General features: G+C 38.1%; 1 protein-coding gene across 2 annotated transcripts in view; it reads left to right on the top strand.

Moving 5' to 3' along the window:
• ZFAND3 (zinc finger AN1-type containing 3) overlaps positions 1–22,439 on the top strand; it is a 143,420-nt gene that overhangs the window by 82,152 nt on the left and 38,829 nt on the right. For both annotated transcript variants that reach the window (XM_082480879.1, XM_082480880.1), the window contains 2 exons: positions 10,615–10,794; positions 21,996–22,061. In XM_082480879.1, coding sequence (XP_082337005.1) covers positions 10,615–10,794; positions 21,996–22,061 — 246 coding nt within the window. The remainder of the gene's footprint in view (positions 1–10,614; positions 10,795–21,995; positions 22,062–22,439) is intronic.

Genomic DNA, 22,439 nt, shown 5'->3' with positions numbered 1-22,439 from the left:
ACTGCAAAAGAAATTTTTTTTTTTTTTTTCAAGTTTGCTGAAAATAAGCAAGGGATGCTTAAGTTTCTGAGCCGCAGTATTCCATAGTCAGAATTTAATGTAACACAGTGGTTTGCAGCAAATGCATCTAGTGAGTTTGTTGCGTTTGACCTCTTGGATTCTTAAATCTAGATTGACTTTCCTTTCCTTGGTCCTTGAACTTTGTTGGCAGGTTGAACACTTGTGCTCATGTGCATTTCTGTGTGACTACAGAATAGGATGGTGGGGGATGGTAAGTGGGAGACTTAAGCTCCCTTAAGGTCCTGGACTCCTTTGGGAAGTTAGTAAAATGTAGAGCTTGAAGCTAAGGCACGAAGGTGTCAGATGTGTTTCCAGTGAGCTTTCTCACTTGTGTGATTAAAACATGACCTGGGTTTCTTCATGTTGCAGATTATTGCAGTCACAAGTTGCTCGTATAAACTCCAGCCATTGCAAAGTTTATACCTCCGCAACTGAGGACTGTCAGAATTAGAGTTTCCTGTCCACCCTTTTCTGTAGCTACTGCATATGAAAGGCAGATATTTATTACAACAAGAAGCATCAGATTGCAGAAAGGTTGAGAAGCGTCGGAAGAAGCACACGCCTTATACTTCATATTGCCATTCATTGCTTTGGTCGTAAAACCTAGATAGTGGTAAAATACTAAATCTTCTTCACAAGCGCACGTTTCAAAGGATTGGGTTGGCTCTGGGGAAGCGAGGCCAAGAAATCAGAGGGCATACTCTCGCCTTTCTCTTCCAGAACAGTCTTTAGCTCTGCCTCTTGGCTTTTCAAAGGAGATCGGGGGGGAAAAAGTCTGATAAATGAGTAATTCTGAGGCATTGGTAGATAATGGTAGTTATTAAGGTGCCTTAACTGGAGATGAGGGAGAGAGAACTGATGAGGGATTTGTGGGTTAGTATGCGAAAGGCTTAATATACTGTAGAGGTGTTCTATCCCATGTGGAAATCCTGACGATTTATAGAACGGTCAAATATTTGGGAATGCTTAAACTATAAATGTGACTGTTATTGACAGAAAATGAGGCAAACGTTCGCTTCAATTAGAACCACATAAATTAGACTGGAAGAATTAATTAAGGAATAATAGACACACACTTTGAAATTGGAGGGTTCTCTCTAGGTATTGGAAAGGGCGTGATAAGGTGACTTAAAAGATAGCTCCAGCACAAGAAAAGCTAATTGAAACATTTCTTTTATTAAAACAATGTTAGTTCCTACGTGCCTGGTGAATGAAGTGTCCAGAATAAATATGAATGGTAATTAAATTCTATTTCTGTCAGTTAACAGTCGCATTTTCAAGATCTCTCATTTATTACAAAAGTACCCTGAGAAGTTCACTTCATTAGTTTATTTCGTATGACTTGCTGCTATTGCAAAGTGCTTGGCTTACGGGTTTACAAATCAGATTCTTTTAATCAAAATGAATATTTCTCCCCCTGTAGGTGCATAGATTTTGATGTATCGTGTGAATTGATGTATATGTGAATTTAATTTGAAGTGGGACGTTTCTTATTAATTTGTTTCATTTCAAGAAGGGGTACTAGTACTAAAAGAATTCTAGAGATAAAGATAGAGAATTTTAGGGAAGTGGGTTTTGTAGGTTGTGTGCTGCTCTTGGTCAATTCCAAACTTACACTTTTGAGTATTTACTAGAATTTTGTGTTGTCCATTTTGAAATGCTCATGTTACATGTTTTCCAAGTCGTCTTTGAGAATAAGTGCTGTAGATCACAGCTGCTTAGATGTTTTTCCCAGATACTTTTTTTTTTTTTTTAAACTCTACTATATTTAATTCTGTTATATCTCAGCTGTTGTATTTACCCTCAGATCGCATTAAACGATTGTTCTCCTTAAGTGTCAAATGGATCCTTCGAATAGCTGCAGCCAGTTAGATTTACAGACTAATTCCATAACCTTATATCAGTTTACGTTTCCTGGCTCTTGTGTTCTGGAGTTTCTCTTCTTGTTTCTCGCTAGTTGATCAAATTAGCGTCATTGCCATCTTTTGCGGTGGCAGCATATGATAGTCCATGGCAAGCTGCCTACTCGGTTGATGTTTTACTAGTAGTCAGTTTTGGTAGATGTTCTTCCTAATGAGTTCCCACTCTACATATCATTGAAAAAGAAAATACTTCTTGCAGTTCACGATCAAGGAGTGGTCGCTTTGTTTTTCACAGTTTATTTAAAGTTCATGCTTTTCCCTTGGGTTGGATTGTTACCAGCATCCTTTGATGTGGATTCAGGAATCCGTATGATCTCAATTAGTTGGGTAATAAATCTTCTTAATTTCCTAGTTCCTAAGTCTTCTTAATTTCCTAGTTCCACTGTCAGATGCAGGTACTGTATAGCTAGTCCCTCATTGGTTTTCGGTTTTGCAATGTAATAGTACTTTCTCACTGTATGTGCTCTATAATGAACTAAAGTATGAATGCTAACTGTGGACCTGAGGGATTCTGTAACAGGAAATTTCAAGTGTTAAAATAGTAGTTTACTCTTCATGGCTTTAGTACTTTGGATCCTGTCATGACAGGCAAGAATATTTATTTATTCTTCTTTATGTTGGTGAGTTTTATGGAATAAAGAAATTTTAGTTGAAATAATGTACACATGCTACTTTAAGTAACAAAAGAAAATGCAATACAAGGGTTTTTAAAATGTTATTTTGGGGGGTTTTTAGTGACCTGGTTCCTGGTCAGTACTGAAATGGCTACGGTAAGCAAATTGTTATTATCAGGCAGAGCAAAGAGTGTTTGCTCTGTGGACAAGCCACTCTGAGGATACTTTTGTAGATGATAATGAAGTTCCTTTTTCATCAGTTCAGCTTGTTACAAGTACTTTGGAGTTGGTGGGATCACGTGCTGTAAAAATGGCAACTTTTTCGTGACAGTCATGTATGATGTTATAAGCCTGGTTAATACAGTTACTGTAGATTCTTTTACTCACTTTAATACAAAAATGCATTTCTTTTTAAGAAAAGATCTGCATATATGTTTTTTAATGACCTGGATCTTAAGTTGAAGTTGATCTGTAATAATGTTATGCTTGTTGTCTAGCTAACCTTTGTTTATTAGTTATTCATGAATTTTCTTACTAAATAATAGGCAAAACCTGGTAGTCAAATCTGGAGCATCCTGTGTAGCTTTGGGGGAGTATCATTTTATAGAGCCAGGAGAAAGAAGGCATATTATGGAATGTCACCTTTAAGCAAGGGGTGTCTTTTTTTTAGAGAAGAGCACCTCAAAACACAATGTCATCAGACTTCCTGACCCCCACCTCAATGCCCCCCCCCAACCTGAAAATGAAGAGAAAATAAAAACAACCCCCCCAAAAAAGCCACCACCCCCCCCCCCCCACCTTGATCATGTTAAACATCCCAGTACATTTACAAATATGGTGGTCTTATTGTATGACTTGATCCTAATTCCTGAATGATAAATACATGTAATTGCAGCCGTGTTCTCACTGTCTGTTTACCACCCTTGCAAGATACATCTTTTTAATTATTTTTTTAGGTTTATTTTGCCCTTTTTCTAGTATTTTTTTCTGCTTGTTTGAAAAGAAAATGAAATGTATATGAAAAGCTCAGTATATGGAACATGCAAATCACAATATTATTTGAAACTCTTATTAATAATGTGCGGCCATTTAAAAAAATATAGCAATCATGAATGACAACTGAGCTTAAAGAACTCATTTCAGCTTTTCATAAATATGAAGAAAAACTGAAAAAAAGAAAGAAGTTGTATTTATTAATAAAACCCCCAAGAGCTGAATGGCTTTCCTGTACCACGTATGCTCACAATTCTAAATAAAGTTCAGTTGTATAGAAAATCATCTTTCTAATATTTTTCCTGGTTTGTTAATTCTCCCTGTACTTTATGCTTAACTGTGAAAGTGATGAGCTCTCCTGATAGCTCATACAAGAATATACAGCAGTAGTTATTTCATACTCTCCAGTCTTAATTTTCAATTCATCGACCTATTGTTGCTATTACTATTGTGGATATATTAAGAAATATATAACATATACACATATATAAAGATATATTGCTTATATATTTATAAATATAATTTTGTAGAGTACTTGTCTCTGATTCTGTTTTATGACTTTGATTGTCTTCTCCTAATACAAATGCTTGTGCAAATTCTGCAGTGCATTTCCCTTAGGGCAGGATCTCTGCGTCTCTTCTGCAAGTGGGGTAGTGCATCTTTCTGTCTGTGTTATTTAAAAAGAAAAAAAAAATCTCCTCCTCCCAAGTGGAATTTTACTGCTAGTATATTATTGGAGCTGTAGATTGCATTCAGATATGTACTTAAAGGAAAGGTTTTATCCATTTCACACTAATTTATTATGCAAAATGTAGTTATATGTGAATGACACTTGAAGTGCCTTCAGTAAGCTATGAACTAGAAAAGTCCAGTGAAGAGTTCTCAATAAATAAGTAAATTGGGACTTGCAGTACTGTTCCATGGTCACATATGAACAGTTTTTCCAGGCATGTGAAGAAAAAAAGTAAAATGATGCAAAAACTTAAAGTAAACATTTCACTGTAGGACTTTCAATGTCATAATATTTGTGTTACTTCCCAGAGAGTACTTTCAAAATGCATTTTCTTCTAAGTGTGGAACTGTTTTCTGGTTATACTCGATGCAGGTAAAAGTCTATTGTGTACATTGGGATACTAATTGACTAGTAGACATTTGATGCGATTTGATTATTTGCATAAAATAACAAGATGCTTTGATAATAAAAAACGTGCATATTGCACATTTAATGGAGTGTAAGAAGCAAATGCTCTCCAAATAACTTTTTTGCTAGTTCACACTGCTAAGTTATGGGAGCTGTAGGACTGGAGGATAAAGAAGTGCTGTAATATTACCTATCAACCAAAATAATTACTTTAAAGACTCTAATTTTCTCCTCTTAGCATGCTGTTTGCTCTGATGCTTCATGCAACATCTGTAATTTATTTGAATGAACCCATTTCATAGAATCGTGGAATCGTTATGGCTGGAAAAGACCTTTAAGATCATCAAGTCCGACCGTTATCTAACTCTACTGGGCCCACTTCTAAACCACGTCCCTGAGTACCATATCTAGACAGTTTTTAAATACATCCAAGGATGGCGATTCAACCCCTTCCCTGGGCGGCCTGTTCCAGTCTTTGATAACCCTTTCAGTGTAGAAGTTTTTCGTAATGTCTAACCTAAACCTCCCTTGGTGCACTTGAGGCCATTTCCTCTTGTCCTATCGGTTGTAGCTTGTGAGAAGAGACCAACATCCATCTGTCTACAACCTCCTTTCAGGTAGTTGTAGAGAGCAATAAGGTCTCCCCTCAACCTCCTTTTCTTCAGACTAAACAACCCCAAGTGCCTCAGCCGCTCCTCATAAGACTTATTCTCAAGACCCTTCACGGTTGCGGGGCATGGTGGCACACACCCGTAGTCCCAGTACATGGGAGGCTGAGCCCGCCGGATCGCTGGGGTCCCTGGTTCGCAGCTGCAGTGCACTGTGCAGAGCAGGCATCCACGCTCCGGCTGGCATTACGCTGCGTGGCCGGAGCTCCTCTCGGTGGGAGAGGGAGTGCCACGGGGTGCTAAGGCAGGGTTGGGTCGACCCCCAGTGCAGAGCTGGTTAGAGATCTCTTATGAATGAAAACATCTGTTATAGACCAGTGAATAGTAAGTGTTTGTAACCTTGACCCTTAAATTAAGCCAAAAGGACAGCTTAAGTTTAAGACTCTTGGAGAGTTTCATAAATTTTATGATTTCTTACACCATAGCTTGAGTGCAAGTAAGAAAAAGCTCTGGCTCAGTATTAAGTCATTTCATGTAATATTTTGACATGCCTGTCTTTTCCAGAATAAAAGGGTTTATGACATGCTGATATTGCTCATACTTACCTTTACAATCAGTTGAAATTTGAAATAATCACAGAAGTTATTTACCGGAAGCTGAAGGGTTGTTCCCTGCTTCATTACAGACCCCCTAGAGTTAAGCAAAAATTGAGGACTCAATATTTCTCTAGGTTTTTTGTTGGATATTGATGGCTAAAGTAAACTGAATACTGGAATTGGGACTGACTGATTTCTTGTGTCACAGAATCCAGAGTGTTTTAGGTGATGGAAGAGGTTGGATGTTCTAAATATTTCTTAGTTTGATCTTGAGGTAATGGGTGAAATGAACATATTGGGAAGACGGGCTCTTTCTGGTTGCTCACCTGAATCTGGTGACAGTAACTGGACAACGGTATGAAGGAGTTTTGGTCCTGTGCAGAAGATGTGATTTCATGTGACGCCTTTGGTTTTATGGGTTACATTTGGAAGGTGAAAAAATAATGGCTTTCATTATCAGTGTTATTTTAGGAATACAAATGGACAAAAGATTGTCTTTGCAAAAGAACTTGTCTTCTGCAAACCAATCTGGCTTCTTGCCTCTTTTAATCTAACTATTTGAATTCATTGTATATATAGAATATGAAATGTTTGTATCGTGTCTATATATGCACATAGTCATTGTTTTGTTTACAAAGAAATCCTAAGTAACCAAAAAAAAAAACCCCAAACACTCTTGCCATTACCATCCAGTGGATGAGAGCCCTCCCTGCGATTTTCTGCTCCTGCTTAGCTAGTTGTGATGCTGGGTGCCACCCTTAAACTCAACAAAGAAAACAATTTTGGAGCTGGAAAACTGGCAGTGTTGCTGCTTACACCTAGCAGCTTCTCTACCATGCAGTAATAGTTTATTGGATGTATTTCATGCATTTTGTTGATAGATATTTCCTTCTATTATTCCCTCATGCAGGAAGTGGCTGATTTTCACATCTTATTTTGGTGGTGGTTCCACCTTGTAACTAACACCAGGACACCTTGCACTGTTTTGTTTTGTTTTGTTTTGTTTTGTTTTTTTTTTAAAACACTACGACTACCACCACCACAAAAGAAAAAACAACCAAACAAAAAACCCAACAAAACAAAACCAACCCAAAAAAGAGCAAACAACAAAACCTGAAGGCAGTGGAGAAAAGGGAACAGTGTTGAGAAGAAAAACCAAACTTATTTTCTGAAAAATGGAGAAAGAATGGAGCAAGTTGAACCTGTGTATCAGTTGAATATTCTGTAAACAGTTGAAGTTGCACTTCATTAACTAGGAAAGGGGAACATGGATTTGATGGATTTTTGGGCAGTTGTCGTGCATTTTGGCATGGATTTTGCTAGCATAGTGAAAGTCCCAGTAAAAATGAAGGGAAAAAAATAATTTAAATGAAAGTGGTTTGTATGCATCTCTAGTTAAACAGAAACTTATGGAAATGATGATTAATGTCTTGCCAACTCTTGTTCTGTTTTTCCTCGTTGAGACTATTAGGAGAGGTCATTGTTTTGTCAACAGAATTACATTCTGATTTTAATCAGAATAAAGCGTCCCCTTCAAAACGTGCCAGGGTCTTGTGTGTGTATTTTTGTTTTGTTTTATTTGTTAAGCGGTTAAGGCTTAACTGGATTTATTTAGACACAGCTCTCCTGTAATTGTTGCCAGCTTTTATTGTGCTTGGGGGAGATCAAGGTGATCTGCAAGTTATTTGTGTTAATGAGAGTCCTGGTTAACAGAAGCCAAATGCTGTCACCTATACACAGAAGAAATATAATAGAGCTCTTCCAGTATGTCATTAGATATGAATTTGTACCAGGTAAATACTGGACCACAAATCATAAAGCAATATTTTGGAAATCTGTTGATAATTTAGGTCAAATTTATTATGTGAACTATGTTACTGAATAGGTCCTGTATTGCTGTTGACACCACATTACAAAGGCAATTCTTAATCATTTGCTGTAGTGTAAGTGGTACAACTTCAGTTGCGGTTAGTATATCTCTGGCGCTTGAGTTCAACTGCCTCCACACTTTCCTCAGGTACTCTTGTCTGCAGTGAAAAAGTGTGTGTGGGGTGGGGTGGGTGGAGATGTTCTCAGTTTCCATGCAACTGAGTAGGCTAAGACCTTTTTTGGAAGTTAATTGATTTGTAGTCTGAGTAAAAGTTAGTTCTGAACATGAGGTCCTGAATTCATGAAGGCAAAGAGTGTTTAACTGCTAGGGGGGATTTTGCTGCTGTGTCACAGCTCTGAACTGTTTCTCTAGTAAGCTTGTTGGGAAATGCTGTCACTGAATGACCTTTTTTGACAGCCTTTTATGCTCTCTCTGAAGTTGGAGAATTTATCAATAGGTTGCAAAAGTGAATAGCTTTTCAGGAAAAACAAAACAAAACAAAACAAAACACCACCTTGGTCAATGTACTCTTAAACTTGCAACTTTGGGAGTCACAGTGTAGCACTAGTACTTACCGTACTGTCATTAAAGGATTATCAGGACTTTTATTATATAGGTTGTTTTGTAAAAATGTTTTACATTTCTCTGTAAATGCCTTTTGTGGATGACACTGAGATAGTGCAGCCCGAGTAAAGTATTTGTAGCTACCTAGCAAAAAAAATAGTTCACTGGCTGAGAATTTTTTAACTTGCTGAATTTTAATGTATTTCATAGTATCTATTGCTGCTCTGTAACTCTACACTTTCTTTTTTAATGCATTATGCAGATTCCTCATGGTGTATAGTATTGACCATGACCATTATTTTCGCTCTGCTCCTTGAAGATGGAGTTGCTCCCATTTCAGATACATGTCCACAACAAAGCTTTGCTTCTGTGCACTGCCTTGGATACAGTCTCACATAAAACACTTACAGTCTTTGTAGCCACCTTATATTTGCAGACAACATGTGAGATTTTAATTTATTTTTCTGTGCTGGCTATTTATAGGCCAGTGTTTTCCCAGAACATCTCCAGCTGTGGGCTCCCTTTCTGTCAGGACTGTGGCCTCAGCAGAGGCCTGAAGAGTTGGGTAACTGCTGGGCTGGTGGCTCCAGTTCTAATTGCTGCAGCTGTTTGATGGTGCAGAATCCCAAGTGCTTGAAGCTTTCCTGATTGCACAAACACACTAATAATATCAGGAGCCCAACTTGGGTGAAACTTTGTTGATAACTAGTGAGGCCTGAGCAGGACATCTTCCTTGGTCCAGTAATTCATCCCTGACAAAAAGCATCCCACCAATTTTTCAGAGCTGAGTTGTGGAGGTGGATGATTTCCTGTCTGCCGCTTCCTGGCTGAGTCCTCCACGGCAAAAGTTACAGCTTAATTTCTCTGGCAAATCACTTAAATCCTAAATCAGCATTTAGGGACTGTTTGACTGTAGTGCTTCCTAATTCCAGTGAGTCATGTTGGGGACCTAAGACATCATCATCTGCAAATATTTATGGACTGCTCTGTATTCCTCTCTGTCATGACATAATAATGAGCAACTGATACTGATTTATGTATGTGTTTGCGCAATGAATAAATTCTGGCTTTGTATGTCTTTTCTTAGAAAGATGTGTTTAGGGATACCAAGAGGTGGTGCACTTTGTCTTCAGCTATCTCTTTACAAGGAGGAGGTGCCTTTGCATTGTGAGAGTAGCTGGATGTTAAGCAAACCAAAATCCGCTTGGCTGGGAGGGATGTTCCCTGAGGGCATCCAGTCGCAGAGCTGGGCTGGACTGAAATCCAGTAGTGTAGCTGGTAGGAACTGAGACTAATGCTGTAATTAATCAGGTATCAGGACTGTGGGTTTGGGAAAGTCCCTGAGGGAGGATTTGCATGTAAAAAGGAAAAGGGTATTTCCCCTCAAACTGAGTCCGGTTTTGGAGGCAAGGTAAGCCTGAGGACTGCATCTATCAAAACGTGGAATTTGGACTATGGGGGAAGTCTGGAGACTTAGCATGGCTTGGCACTTGCCGACCAAAAAGAAAACAAAAGGAAAACTTGGAAGCCAGATCATTTGTCCATAGCTTTAATGTATTGTAGTGATTTGCTTCCCATATCTAACTCTATGGTCATAGATCAATGAGCAACTTTTAATACCAATGCTGGAGTAAGTGAAGGAAAGAGAGGGGGGAAAAAAACCCCACGACCACCACACACAGACACCCCACACACACACGCACCAAACCCCCATCAAACAAGTGGTGCAAATCGCTCACCAGCTCCTCCATGCTAACCTGGAACCATAGCTGCCTACACTAGCTTCGTCAAAACTGTTACAGGTGGGATTTCATAAAACAGCAGTGAGAAGTATTGTTTATAGAGAAGTGTAACATTGCCTTATATTTGTATTGTGTGACTTAGTTCTTCCCTCATCCAAGATTTGCTCCTTTATGGCTTTGTGCTTTGTGTGAACTATTTTTAAAATGATGCTATGTGCTGTGTACTGATATGCACAGTGGTAAGCTTTGGATGCTCTTGAACAGCTGTGGAAACTTTCTGTAGTTCTGAAATTGTTTGCTGTTCTTCAACAACAAATAACTTTTAAGATACTTTACATCTGAAATAAAAACTTGAAGGCTACTCTCACTTTCTGTTGTATGAGACGCAAAAATGATCAGAATGATGATACCCTCTGGCAGTGTTCTGGGGTTCTTTTTGTTATGCTTAGGTTTTTTGCATGACATTAGCAAGTGGGATGACGTATGAAATCTTGGTTTTGATAGATTTCCAGAAGAAGCAGCCAGACGATGACTCTACTCCCAGCACAAGCAACAGCCAGTCAGATTTGTTCTCTGGAGAAACGAACAGTGACAACAGCAATACCTCTCTAACCATGCAGGCCGCTAACTCCAACCAGCAACTTTTGACAGAACTGAATGTAACTTCACCGAGCAAAGAGGAATGTAAGTGCACAAGTCCTAACTGACAGCAAAGGAGGCGTAAACATTTTGTTTTGTTCTCCGGCTTCTGTTTCACTGACTCCCTTTGGAAATAAATGACCTGTCTTTTGGGGCAAAGGGAAAGGTTAGAAGTTATTCACAAAATAGACATTGATGTTGCAGGAGTTTCTGACTAACTTTACAGCTGTTTGAACTGCCGTATACAATTTAATTACAATTTTGAGGCACTCTTATTTCGAGAAACTTTTTCTTGCGTTACTGGTAAATTAATATATGTGTTCTAGGATAAACACCTATGTCTTGTAAATTTTCACTTTAAAAGCTTTTGGTTTTTAATAATTGCAGTTGCAAATAGCACTAACTAATGTGTGTTTGTATAGACCACTGCTAGGTTACTTGCATAAAACTTAAGTTTCATGTGGTAGTCCATCCCTTCTTTCATGACCCATCTTTCTTCTTCATTGGACTCTGCAAGGCAAAAATTCTCCCTGAAGGTAAGCTGTTTAAGATAGCAAACACAGTGAGATAAAGTAATCTTTTAAGTTATTCTAAACCTATCTATATAATCTGTGTCTAATATATGGAGTTTTAAAATCTGAACTCTACAATTTAAGCTCAATAGTGATACTTGTAGTTTTCATTTCCCTCCAACTAGCTTTCTTTTGGAAGATGCTTGATGGAGAGAATCCTTCTTGAGCTGAGTTTGCTTATGCCTCTTGGCTGGTAAATAGACATGCACGTTACAAGAAAAACATGCGGGTTTTTTAGTAGGGAATCTGCTAGAGCTGCTCTGGCTCTTCAGCATTGAGGCAACTGCTGTAAATAGCAAGGCTTACAAAGCACTAGGACTAAAAATCTTTGCTATGCTACACTTGTTTTCAGTTGTGTTAACTGCTTGCATAAAATGGTTTTGCTGTGTTGCTGAAGTATTTATTCTGTTTACAGGTATGTAGACTTTGCATATATATTATTTTTACTTCTGCAGATTGGCTGTAGACAACGCACAAAGTGTCATTTTGGGATTGTGGTAGTTTATTAAGTAAAATAAAATTTTTAAATTGAATTATTGCATTCTATCTGTATATGAGAATATTGTCAGAAATACAGCAGGGTAACATTCTGATGCCAGCTCTTGAAATAAGAGTGTAACTCTTGTCTGTGCTTCGCATACACAGTTGCTGCTGACCACCCATCATCTCTTCCTTCTGTCCAGCGATTCTTCAGGGGAAACCTGAAGTCTGCTGTAAAAACAAGGCCTTAAAACAACCCTCCTAGAGAATTCAGCAAAATGTTATGCTTCAGCAACACCTTTGCTCTTCTACAGGGTAGAGGGCTTCAGCACCTCTGCTGTCCTATTAGCCAGGACCTACTCTTTGGTGTTACAGGGTGCTTCTCCAGTGCTCACTGTGTTTTCTGAAAATGTGTTCAGTTAGGAATTAAATTGTGTTACAACAAAAGTGTTTCTGTTGTGGCTGAGAAGGACTTGGGGGTAAGTGGGAAGGTGGTTACAGGGATGGGAAAGAGGGAAGGAAATTAAATTGTATCCTTCATCCTGAATTGCTGAAAGCTTGTGAACATATACTGAAGGTGATGGATATTAGGCAGCACAGCCTGCAGAGCATTTGAAAATATTACGTTTAAAAACAATTCTTTATGACTTCCTGCTGGGGTGATTTTAAGTGAAATACAGTGGAGAAATTTATTTACAGCTTGAGCTCTCTCTGTCTTCTCTCACATCCCCACTACCTCTTTAATGAAGCTTAGTATCATTTGTCATAAATAATTATACGCAGATGGAGCTTTTCTGATGGATAAGGGCCTCAGCATGGAAGATTCTTTCCCATAATGAAGAATGCCCAAACTTTAAATGTCTTTTTGATTTTAATTTGAGGTTGTATTTTTTCTGTGCACTATTTATTTATTTTGCAGCAAGTTCGATAAAGCATGCACTGCTCTTATTACAGCTGTGTTCTTCAAAGATTGATATTTTGCAGTGCTGTGTGATGATGTACAGCTATGTGCTGGTCTGAATAGAATTGTGGTAATTCACTAGAAATCAATGTATGAGATCATTATGGTAATCCCTATCAAAGAGTGGAAAGATTGGAGCACTTGGGAAGGATCCTCATGGGGCATTCCACTCCCCTCTCTTCCCTTTCAAACTTTTGAGAAGAGTCTCACATCAAGGCATTTGCCATAGTACTCGAGTCCATAGGGTAAACAGATTGGACAGAATTGCAGCAAGTCATTTAGGCAGTTAACAAATTCCATTCATGTTAAGACAACTGAAGAGAACCATAAAAATCTCATGTGGTAAGATTCATATTCTGTGTCAGAGAAAGTGAGAGGGGTTTTTTTTTGTACTTGTTTTTAAGTAGCTATTTCCTTTTTTAACACAGAATGAATGGTATAGGAGAAAAGTTCCTTGGACTGGATTTTGCAGGATTTCGGTTTGGCAATATGCAAGTATTTCTGCCTTTTTTTGTTACTGTTTTGATTTTCTGGGAGAGTTGCGTTTGCATTCCTGAGTGTCTTATATACACAGCCAGGTTATAGTGACTTGCCATCTCCTGCCACCCTCAGTTCTGAACAATTGCCTACCCCAGTGGCTGCTTTGCTGATTAATATCTCTCCCACTAGTAGATGAAAGGTAGTTCTCAGCCTTACAGTTACAGTCAACAAAAATGTATTAAAAGATGTATGCCCAGAGACAGTAGTGCAAACTTCAGGACTTCTTTCCTCCTTCACATTTGTTTTGTTTTTATGAAGTAATACTTATAACTGATTTCAAATCGCAACAGCATATTTTTTTTTAAAGGGGGGAAGCCTTCTAAGAATTTTGGTTTTTTTTTCCTCGCGCACATGTTTCTTGTTGCCTTTTTCTGTACAGAACCTTCAGGTCTCATCAGTTGCAATATGTTTTCTGAAATAAATTTTTGCAGACAAGGTATATATTGATATTGGTATAGCTTTACTAAGTCTAAGTATGGATTTTACTGATCTGTTTCTTAACAGATGGTTGAATCAGTCTAACTTTTGTTCTTCTGCTGTTTTATGTACAGACAAGTTTCTCTGTTCAGGTTCTTATATAGTTTTCATCTATTCTCATTTTTCCCTTCCATCTACTGTCTTCATTTAGGAGGTCTTAAATGGTAGTTATTTCGGTGTCAGTCACCATATGAGCTGGTTGCTCTGTCAAAGATTTCCTTTTTTTATTGGGTGGGCAGGGTCTTTGTTTATTTTTAACAGACAGGAGAAAAGGGATTTGACAATGGCCCTCACTTCTCTCTCTCCCTACCTGCAGCCACCAGCACTCTTGAAAAAAATTAGCTTATTAAGGAAGGTTCTATGTATTTTGGTAAAGAAAAGGTCACGCTGTACTTGAAATAATTTTGCTTAGTTTCAGGCCTTTGTTGCTTTCTTTGGGGCTGTTGTATTATTTTTCTGTCACTATATGAGTGGACCTAAAGCTGACACTGTGCAGGTTTAAAACTGTGTTGTTATGTGACAGGAGAAATGTCAGTGTGAACAACTCTGACTCTGGCAGCTGGATCAGAGTTGATATTTTAGTAGTCCTCGGCTTCGGTTGACATGATTTTATTTTAATTATGTGCTTAACTCTTCCTGGCCTCCTTGAATTAGTAAGAACCACAATTGAAAAAGGAGAAAAGGAATATCTGATGTTTCTAGAATAGTTAAATGCTCTACATTTCTACTTTGAAGACTTTATAAGAAGATACACAAAGATCTGAAATATTGCTGTAGATGTCAAAAAATACCCTGGAGATGTCAGCCCAGAAAGAAGGTGATGATCACTGACTACACCTTACCTCTGCGTGTGCTGAATTTTAGATGAAATTTAGATGAAAATATGAATTTTCTGGTCTGAATGCCTGTACATTTTGGCTAGTTACTGTTTACCCTCCAGAATTTGAACTGTTACATGTCAAGCTAAGTGTTTAAAAACATACTTAGTTTATCTCAAACACTTAAATTTACAAGACAAGGTGGAAGAATGCTTTAAAACATTGTTTATTTTATTAAATATTTGCATGTGCTGCAAACACTGAAATACCCCAATTATGAAGTTATTTTGGTGAAGTTACTTTATGTACATAAAGTGCACTACATCTGAGACAGAGATGCACCAGACTTCTCTAAAAGATCTAACACAGAAAGGTGAGAGGTTGTGGTGTTTTGTTGTGGTGGTTTTTTTTTTTTTTTAATACTGCACCTATTGAATGTTTATACTCTGAATTTCATGTTTTGCTGAAGCGTGACTATGTAAAAAGCTACATAGGCTACAGTACTAGAAAAGTAATGTGTTTTTTTTCTGTTCTTGGAATAATAAAAAAAATCTTAGATCACTTTTTTCAACATAACCTCATGAAAAATGAATAAACAAGTGCATTCTTTCTTTCTTTCTTTTATTGTTGAATAGCCTCCTCTCTGACGCTATGCAAAAGGTTTCTACCAATTTAGAATGGCTTCACAGTTTTTGCATTTTGTCTGGCTTTGTCAGCAGAGTCAGAGATGACAGCTTTCCTATGCATGCTCTGAAAATACTTCATATTTTGAATTATTATTGTGATATCCTTTTGTGCTTTTTAAATAACGACAGTGATTTTTAAAATGGCAGCTGCTCTTGGACGCTATCCATTGTATAATTTTCTAAATGCCCTGGCTTTGAGAATTCAGTCACTCATTGCAGTAGGAATCAGTTTTGTACATTCTGTCTTTTTTTTAACTAATTCTGGCTGTGGGGATCTTTGTTTCCAGGCTCATCTCTGACTGCAAGTTATGTGCATCCCCACTTCTATAAAGTATTAGATGTATAAACAGACCGAGCTGGCTGCCTATTTTTGTCTTGCTTGTCATGCATGGTTATAGAAAATAATTTTCTTTGTTGGTAACCTGATTTGTTCTGATACCAATTTGTAGGTTTTTCTCTGATCCAAAAGGAGGAGTGACTGTTAAAATTATGCTGAGCTACAAAACTGGCCTACTTGACCCACATGATTTAATATTGCAATTAAACTTGGACCCAAGCATAACTGAGAAACCTGCAGCTAGGTGATGGTGATGATGAATAATTCTAAATTTCCAATTCACAAGACTGTCATGTGTTCTTTCTTCTTGTACTTAATTTTGTGTCTTGTGTCAGAGCAAGAGGGGTCACAGCTCTAATACAGAGTATGCACCTGGCTGGTTTTTGATATTACAGTCATCTTTGGATTTCTATGCCACAGAATAGGAAATAGCTGTTTTCTCAGGCTCTTTCTTTTATTAAGTTAGATAATAGGAAGAAGTGCTTCACATCTTAAGGGATTTTTTTTTTAACCTTGTTTTCATCAGATGCTATATACAAATAGCCTTTAGGTACTGTTTTTAATGTTAAAATTAACAGTAATTCGGTTTTTCATTTGGATTGTAATCAAACCTGGATTTTCTTGAATATTCATCACAAAATACATAGGTTTTTTTTGGTATTGGTGCAAACAGTTTTTCTCTGGGAATTGGCAAGAATGCTTTCAAGTGTAAAACCAGATTGAGTTGTGGGCTATTTGAGTTGTCTTTTGAGAAATGCTGCTAGTACTAGGTGCCAGTACAGAACATACAGGCAGTTAGAAATTTGAAGAAATCAGTTTCTAGTAGAAGTGTTGCTTTCAACATCATTTCATGGCGTGAGGATCTTTCTGTAAGTTTCAATCTTATCCCTACAGTCCCAGTTTCATTTAAAGAACATTTCTGGTTCTTCTAACGTCTTAAGCAAAGATCTGGCACACAGATTTATGAAATGAACACTTCTTTCCATGTCTGTGGCATGATAATTTTGAAACATAATGAAGACCAGCAGAACAGTACCACTGTTAATTGTTCCCTCTGATTTATAGTCGCTTCACACTGCAGAGTAGACAGCGTATCCCAGGGTCCCATTTATTAAAGTGAAAGGACCCCATGGAACATGAAACAGAAACACAGTCACTTAAGAAAAATGTGGGTTAGAGCTGCATAGCTATCAAGGTTACATAAAAATTATTTATAAAAATATAATTTAACTGCCGGTTTCAAAAGCACATTTTTACACTTCAATTTACAGCTGTGAAGTAGGAGAGTATCATGTCTATTTCACAAATAAGGAAACTGAGGAAAAGCAGGTGACTGTGAGACAATAGCAGGGGAAAAAAGTGCAATCTGAATCTGGTTTCTGTTTACCTCATTATAGTTGTTAAATTTACCAGCCGTCAGCAGCAGCACAGCAGTCCAGTTGTACTTCCGTCTCCAAAAGCTGCATGTAGATAAAAATCCACAAAAGTAAATAATGGCAGATTTGTAAAACTAGGATTTAAAAAGTATGTGTTTGTATGTGATATAATCCTCTCATCTGTTTAGTAATGACATAACTTAGATTATCATGCAGCTTCCACATTCTGCAGCAAACAAGCAGTTAAGTGCTGTAAAGTTTCTTTGCTTTTTTTTTTTTTTCCTTAAAGAGAGTGTATTCTGTCTGTCCAGACTAAATTTAGAGATTTATGTTCCCGATTTGTTTATGTATGGGTGTTTGTAATCGATGACTGTTTTCAAACTCAATTGTGTAGATTAATTAGATTATGTCTGTACCAATTCAGGAAATGCACAAGTAGATTACTGGTTTGGACAGGTTTCCAAAGGTGGGGTCTTTCCTGTATTGCAAATAGCCATGAAATTCTCCCTGTCCTGGCTACAACATGGCTGTCCAAGGAAATTCAGCTCTTTCCTATTACTGTCTTCCAGCCCGATGCGTGCGGGGAGTTGGTGTGCTTTTTCTGGGAAGGAACCGTCGCCGTACCAAAACCTCAAAGCAGCATTCAGGCATGCTTATGTCAGTCTGATCAAGTGTTACTGAGCTTCAGGCTCCTTCACTTAATTTTCATGTTTGTGCATTATCTGGCTTGCAGGTACTGTGTGCTCTGTAATTGTTTCAGTGTATTATTGTAATCTTGGGCTTTGTGCTTTTGTACAGCCTTGGCTTTACTGCATCTCTTCCTCTGCTCAGTAAGTGCTTCCAAGTGCTGTTCAAGTACACCTGACACATGTACTCTGGGTTCAAACTTAGTACTTCCTCGAACAGCAAAAAGAGGGGGGTTACCCTGGTATTTCACGTTTTCCTGCACAGGAAGTTCTGACCGAGTGGAGTCACTTCACTTTACAAAGATTTCAGGAAGGGGAAACAAGAAGTTACCCTGACTCAGGGTACGTCCTGCAGGACAGGTGGTACTTGGCAATTGTTACTGTCTTTCAGGAAGGGAGGTGGACAATGCAGAAAGGCGTTCTAAAGGTCAATTTAAATACACAGAAATCATGGTGGTCTATAATAGTAAATAATAACGATATTAACATATATAGAGAAATATAAGTAATACATAAAATTTCACTACTTTAGAGACTGAGCAGAGTAACTGGTTTTGAACCTGTTTTTCCAAATTGATATATTTAGAATACAGGCAACAGCAAGTTACAGAAAGCTAGGGATATCAGAAGCCAAAAACATAGCAGCTACGTTAACAAGACATTTTATTTTAATTATGGTAATGTAGGAGTTACAGGACCTTGTTTTGTCCTTTATTAATTCTGTGTTTGAATTTGCAAACTCAGTGATTCTCACAAGTCTCCTCATTTCTTTGGTAGCTTTTAGTATTTTTGCATTTTTAATCATCTTGTCTTGGGATTACATTATTGCTGGGCAGTAGCTGCTTTTGTTTGGAAGAGGAGTTGCAAATGCTGGAAACCATACAGTGAAAAAAAATAGGAGCAGAAGCTATTGTTTAATCTGTTAATTGGATATAGAGTAGAAAGATATCTTTACTCTTCAATTTTAATCTCTTGTTTGTGCTGAGGAAAAAAAAAAAAGCAGTCTGCAGCCCTGTGGGTTTTGTTAGAAGCCAGACATGTGGCCTTTCACTGTACACTGAAGTATTTTCTGTATCACAGTTAAATTCCCTTGAAACACTTATTTTGGGGGTATTGAAGGTACAGATATATCACAGAACCACAGAATGGTAGGGCTGGAAGGGATCTCTAGGGATCGTCTAGTCCAACCCCTCTGCCAGAGCAGGTTCACCTACAGCAGTTTGCACAGGATCATGTCCAGGTGGGTTTTGAGCATCTCCAGAGGAGACTCCACAACCTCTCTGGGCAGCCTGTTCCAGTGCTCTGTCACCCTCAAAGTAAAGAAATTTTTCCTCATGTTAAGATGGAATTTCTTGTGTTCCAGTTTATGCCTTTTGCCCCTTGTCCAGTCGCTGGGCACCACTGAGAAGAGTCTGGCCCCGTCCTCTTGACACCTGCCCTTTAGATCTGACTTCCCTTTTCTTTCATGCAGAATTTTTATCAAAGCTGTGGAAAATATACTGCCCCATTTCAAATAATACAAAGATGCCTGTATTAGCCACTATATATACCAAAAGATTCAACATAATGACTTTCACGTAGAATTGCACGGTCAAGTCCATACTACATAGTATTGAATTATGCATGGCATTTTTAATGGGGGAACAAAAACAGCAGCAGAAGGAAGTGCTGCAAAGGACATGCTGCCTTCGCTGGTTATTAGGCAATGGTGTACGTGCATGCAAATCCCAGGATATTCTTTGTTGAAACTCTGGTACTATGCTATACAAATCAAAGCTATATGAAAGTAATACCTAATGAGGGAAGACTAAATAAAAGAAAAATTCTTGACACAGGGAAGTGCATAATACATACCAACTTACTGTACTTTAGAGAGTGAGAAATAAAGATCTTATATTTAGTTGGATGCTGAAAGTATAAACTAGTGTAAATATTTACTGTACAATAATTGCAAGGATTAGCCTTATTTGATAGTCCACTGTGATGATGCCTGTCAATGTCTATTCAGTGAAAACTGGAAGAATATAACTAAAATTAGTTAAAGAAGAGCTGGTGCATCTTAAGAGGCAGCTGTGGTCTAAAATGTGTTCACTGAAATTCCATACCCTGTTGTATACATTTTGATATATTCCACATCCTGTTGTATGTATTATTTACCCAAATTCTATATTGAAACCAAATACTATATACTTGGTCTTTGGAAGTTGAGTCTGAATTAATGGACCTGCTGTGTGATATTTTTGAATATCCAAAAGTTGCAGTGGAAAATTTGGTAAGGGTTCTGTTGCAGTATTGATTTTCTTCTGAAATGCACCAAACCCTACACTAGGCATTTTTTGAGCCTTTTACAATAGTAACAGATCAAGATGATCTTTTCATTTTTTTAATATTCTAGCCTAGAAAAGGTTATGTCGTAAAAAATGATTTGAGCTCACTTGACCATTTCTGGCTGTTGCAAAGCAGTTGTTGCTTGCCAGTGCTGTCAGGCCTGGAGCGGGCACCAACATGGTAATACCAGGATGCTTGATCCGTCCATCTGGGATTCTTCCCTGTTGGCCAGGGAAGGCGTCCAGTCCTCCTCCCTGCAAAAGCAAGCTTGGCTTCTTCTCACGTGCAGACTTGTCTCTGCAGAGAGGTCCCCACCACTCCCTCCGCTTACCTGTGGAGTTCAGCCATTTCTCACCAGCTCCCTCCTTACCAGCCTGCAAACTCCAGCCATCCCTCACAGCGCTGCCTGTAACTTCTGCCAGCTGCTTAGGCTGTTGCCTGTCACCCACAGCCATTTTGTAGGTTGTGTTCCGTAGCTTCCCCGTGTCCCGTTCACTTCACTTAACCTCAGGGCAGGCCCTAAGGAATGCCTTGGTGTTTGCCTGCAGGCCGAGCACTGCCTCCTCGGCCTTTGTAACCACCCCTTGAAAGATTACCTATTGCATGGTTGTGAAATGGTGTATGTTGCCGGAGGGACTTTTGGGGAGAACAGAAAACTCGGGTTTATCAGTCCTCCTCTGGAAAACTGAAAGCGTAAAAACTTGTGAGGTCTTTGCTCCCAAGCGCGTTCCATTGAAATCAAATGCACCAAAATAATTTCCTCGCATCTTTCCCTTCCAGTTGCAGAAGTTTCTTTTCTTTTTCTTGTTGTGTTTCAATGCTATGAGTTTTACAGGGTAGACAAAGTTACCCAAGACCTGATATTTACTGAAAAATAGAAATGAAAGAAAAACTTGAAGGGGGAGAATCGCAAAGAGAAGCAAAAAGAAACAGTTTACTACCAGGCCAGACTTGAAAATATTTGAAAAGAGAAAAACATTGCCAAAGCCCCAGTGCTGCTTTCCAGATATGCAAAGAATGCAAAAAAGAAATACGGGGAAAAAGTATTTTTCAGGGCGTGAAGACTTACGTTAAAGGTTATCCTGTCATACTAAGCTCTGTTGTATTGCCAGCATAGTACTACTATATTACCAGCAGTCCAGTGCAAACTCGATTATTGGTATTTTGATAGCCAAACTCTACTAGATCAAACTTAATTTCAGGCTCTCTAGCATCATCCAATTTATAATATCCAATTATCAAAGCTATGATATATTATTACCACTGGTAATGCTACTGTCAATTTGTCTTGGCTTCACTATATGGGGGTTTGATTGATTGATTGATTTTTACTGCAAGTCATTGAGTACACTCAATTGGTTGCTATTTTAACAAGATCTCTGGAGAACTTTTCAGCAATGATGCATGTTAAGAAAAAAGCCAGAAAGCAATTTACTACCAGGCAGATACCAGATGAGTGGGCAAGAGTCCAGAGTTCAACAAAAAAACCTTAAGCACGAAAAGAGTTTGTTAGCATATGCTTGTCCCACACTTTGAAAACATAATGAGAACAAGATAAAAGGCAAAGTCTTTATCTCACTGGAGTCAGTGACAAGGTTTCTGTTGACGTCAGGGAATCGATCACTTCATCCCGTGCATGACTTGTAGGTTAGGTACATTTCTAGATTTGTTCCGACATAAGTGGTACCTTTGTCGGTGCTGGAAAAATTGCAATTACAGTATGTATTTTCCTAAAACTGCCTCTTGAAATATTTATAAAGTCTAACATAACTTGTCTTTTTGTCCCAACTTCTCATCTGTTTTTTCAGCGCAAGACATATTTGGATTTGACTGGGAAATAAATACTGAGAATAGCGGACTACTTCCGTGTGTGCTTTCCAAAGACAAGTCCTCCACAGCATTTTATATTCCTAAGTATAATCTTGTTGAGGTTGTAAATGTTAAATATAGGTCGTGTTTTGAGACGTGATCTTCTCTGTTTCCAGGTGGGCCATGCACAGATACAGCTCATGCCTCATTAACCACACCAACCAAAAGATCTTGTGACTCAGGTATGTGTTTTGGGGGGGTCAAGGAATTAGATTTTGCATGATATGTAGCTGTATGGTTATATTTTAATAGTCAAGGGTAATAACTATATCTGGCAAATGCCAAATGAAAATAAATATTGTTGCTTTACTGTCAGAAATGTATATGTGAAAGGATTTATATGGCAGATAGTTCATGTCAGAGTCCTCTTAAACGTAATTCTATAAATATACCATGTTTTCAGTTAATCGTTGTAAATGTAAGACACACTGGAGTAATCGGTTTGATTGTGATTGTGTTCTGGAAATTCCCCCTTTAAATGCAAAGTATTAAGTAGAAAACTGTTTGGACTATATTGACTTCACTTTCCCGGATCGAAGGTGCAATATATACAGCTGATG

Source organism: Vanellus vanellus (genome assembly GCF_965231255.1).
Source record: "Vanellus vanellus genome assembly, chromosome: 3".
In the NCBI taxonomy this organism is placed as follows: domain Eukaryota; kingdom Metazoa; phylum Chordata; class Aves; order Charadriiformes; family Charadriidae; genus Vanellus; species Vanellus vanellus.
The sequence above is the reverse complement of the archived record's forward strand: the minus strand, read 5'-3'. Positions and strand labels throughout refer to the sequence as shown.